A 3,207-nucleotide genomic window follows, 5' to 3' on the forward strand; every position below is an offset into this window, starting at 1 on the left:
TGGAGGTGGTGGAAGTGATGGTGTTGGGGTGATGGTAGTGATGATGGTGGAGGTGGTGGAAGTGATGGTGGTGGTGGTGGTGATGGTGATGAGGATGATGGTAAAACCTGGTCAGGAACCTCCACAGTGAAGTTCCAAGAAGGCAGAGATTTCTGTTCTTTCCTCCCTGTAGCCCCGGGACCCGGAGACGGGCCTGCATGTAGTAGGTTCTCATTCAACATGTATTGAGCGAGTGAACTCCAGATACTCTGCCTTCCGGAAACAAACCAAAATATAGTCCCTAAGGGCCACGGGGGCCTCCTATGCCCCGTATTCTTTGGCCATTATTCAACCTTCCGTCCTCCCATTCACCGTCTCAAAAACTATATCATTGAATCATGAGACAAACCCAAATTGAAGAACATTGTATAAAATGACCAGCCTGTAATCTTCAAAATTATCAGTCCTGTAAAAGAAAAAGGCCAAGGAACTGTCCCAAAGCAAAGGATATTAGAAAGAGAAATGATGATTAAATGCAGTGAGTGACCCTCGATTGGATCCTCCCCCAGAAAAGTGACGTTAGTGGGACAATTGGCGAAATTTGAATCAAGTCTGTGCATTAGATGGTGGTACTGTGTTAATGCTAAGCTTCCTGATTTTTGATGGTACTGTGGTTATAGTTATTCTGGTTCTTAGGAAACACACAGTGGAGTGTTTAGGGTAAAGGAGCATGACCCTGCTAACTTACTATGCCGATGGTTTAGAGAAAAGCATGGTATGTATATGGAGAAGGAGGAGTCTTGAGGCAAATGGGGCAAAACGTAACGATTAGTGAACCTGGCTAAAGACTACATGGAAGCTCTTTGTACTGTTCTTGCAACTTTTCCATGAGTTTGAAACCGTTTTAAAAGTACAGCTGAGACACATGTATATTTAAGGTCAAGAACGGCTGTGGCCAGATGATGCTCTAGGTGAGGGGCACGGTGCTGACTGGGACAGACAGGCCCGACTTTTGCAGAGCTTGCAGTGCAGGGGCTGAGATGAACACCCACAGGAGGATGAGGAGCTTTATGGGGAGCAGGCCCCCCACAGACCCAGCCAAGCCCCGGGGCTATGACCTGACTTCTCTTTTTCTCACTGCCTGCCTGTCCAAGGTCCGCGAGCTCCTGGACACGGGACATCTGGAGTTCGTCCTCGGAGGCCAGGTCATGCATGACGAGGCCGTGACCCACGTTGACGACCAGATCCTACAGCTCACAGGTTCGGCCATACAACGCTACCCTCAGGGTCCCCCTGGGACCCCAGCTGGCCTGGGGCTGGGTGTCTGAAGACCCGGGTTCTGGCTCTGTCCGCCCTCGTAGTGGGCCACTGTGGTCAGTGAAAACAGTGATTCTCTGCCGCTGTCACACTCACTGCTGTGCGGGGATGGTTGTGTCAAGGGGTCGAGAGTGGGGGTTCTGGAGCCAGAGGCTGGGCGTGTCCTACTCTGCTGGTCCCAGCCCTGGGACCCTGAGCAAGGTGTATAACCTCTGGGTCTGTTTCCTCATTCGTAAAATGAGCCAGGTGGCAACACCCACCTGACAAGGCTGCTGTGAGGAGTAAATTGAGTTAATGCAGGTAAACCCTCTGAGCAGCGTGTGTGGTCCCAGTAAACGCACTTTCCCATCTCGCCGCCGTGTTACCTCAGAACACCTCAGAAGCATCGTTAATGGCCCTGTTTCACAGATGGGGAAACCAAGGCACAGAGCGATGCAAGGACTGGCATGCAGGAGTAGCAGAGCTCGAGCTCAAACCCAGGTTGGCCTGGCCGCTCTGTGCCTGCCGTGTGGTCCCAGGGAGGAGGGCGTGTGTGGGATTCTCGGGGAGGCCTTTTCAAACCACACATTCCCATGTCCCCGGAGATCTCGCTGTGCACCACGCGCAGTGGGCAAGGCGGTCTCAGGTGTGTGGGGCGAGTCATGCTGGACTTCGGGGTCCCTGGTTGAACCTGCCGAGAGTTGGGCCCTAGACGGGAGAAAGAAGGTGGTCTGCAGGCAGGGACCAGGGTGGGTAGGCTTAGGGCCGGGCCTCGAGGCCGCTGACCTTCCCCTGGGCACATCTCCTCCCCTAGCACCCCACTGGCTGCCCACCGTCCCGAGCACCCCACTGGCTGCCCACTGTCCCCAGCACCCCCAGCTGCCCACCATCCCCAGCACAGCCCAGCTGCCCACCCTAAGCACCCCCCAGCTGCCCACGTCCCCAGGATACCCCAGCTGCCCACTATCCCCAGCACCCCCCAACTGCCCATGTCCCCAGGACCCCCAGCTGCCCACTGTCCCCAGCACCCCCAGCTGCCCGCCGTCCCCAGCACCCCCCCAGCGCCCACCGTCCCCAGCACCCCCCAGCTGCCCACTCTCCTCAGCACCCCCCAGCTGCCCACTGTCCCCAGCACCCCCCAGCTGCCCACCCCAGCACCTCCTAGCTGCCCACTGTCCCCAGCACCCCCCAGCTGCCCACCCCAGCACCTCCTAGCTGCCCACTGTCCCCAGCACCCCCCAGCTGCCCACCCCAGCACCTCCTAGCTGCCCATGTCCCCAAGACCCCCCAGCTCCCCACTGTCCTCAGCACCCCCGAGCTGTCCGCTGTCCCCAGCACCCCTTCTGGCTTCCCCCATCCCCAGCACCCCGTCTGGCTGCCCACCACTGGCCGGGGGGCCGTCAGGCCTGCCAAGGGGCTCACCGTTCTCCCCTCCCCTCCCCACCACCTGTTCTCTGCAGGCTCGTCAACACCCACCGTAATTTTAGACCTGACATTTCTCAAGCGGGAAAAGTGTTTGTTCTCAGCACCTCCAGGATTATGAGGAGCCGATGTGGGCAGCTGTCCTGGGGTGGGGGCTTCCACCCCCACCCTGAGCTGCAAGTCTCAGCAAGGCCTGGGAGACCTACCTGCCCCACCTCATCCTGGAGCAGGAGGGAGCCCAGCTTGGGCCTAAGAAGCGATGGGACCCTGTGAGCAGGAGTGGAGACAAGGGGAGGGTCCGGGCCGAGAGAAGGGACACCAACTTTCAGCCCTGCCTCAGCGGCCCTCACTTGGGCTGTCCTAGGCGTCACTGCTGTCCTGGGTGTCACTGCTGTTCTGGGTGTCACTGCTGCCCTGGGCGTCACTGCTGCCCTGGGCTCACTGCTGTCCTGGGCGTCACTGCTGTGCTGGGCTCACTGCTGTCCTGGGCGTCACTGCTGTGCTGGGCTC

The 3,207-nt window shown here is 58.4% G+C and overlaps 1 protein-coding gene across 1 annotated transcript in view; it reads left to right on the forward strand.

Moving 5' to 3' along the window:
• The window catches only part of MAN2B2 (mannosidase alpha class 2B member 2), a 32,311-nt gene that overhangs the window by 4,481 nt on the left and 24,623 nt on the right, over positions 1–3,207 (forward strand). Inside the window, 1 exon segment of the mRNA XM_023737965.1 lies at positions 1,134–1,239. Coding sequence (XP_023593733.1) covers positions 1,134–1,239 — 106 coding nt within the window.

This window comes from Trichechus manatus, unplaced genomic scaffold (genome assembly GCF_000243295.1).
Source record: "Trichechus manatus latirostris isolate Lorelei unplaced genomic scaffold, TriManLat1.0 scaffold00111, whole genome shotgun sequence".
NCBI classification, from domain to species: Eukaryota; Metazoa; Chordata; class Mammalia; order Sirenia; family Trichechidae; genus Trichechus; species Trichechus manatus.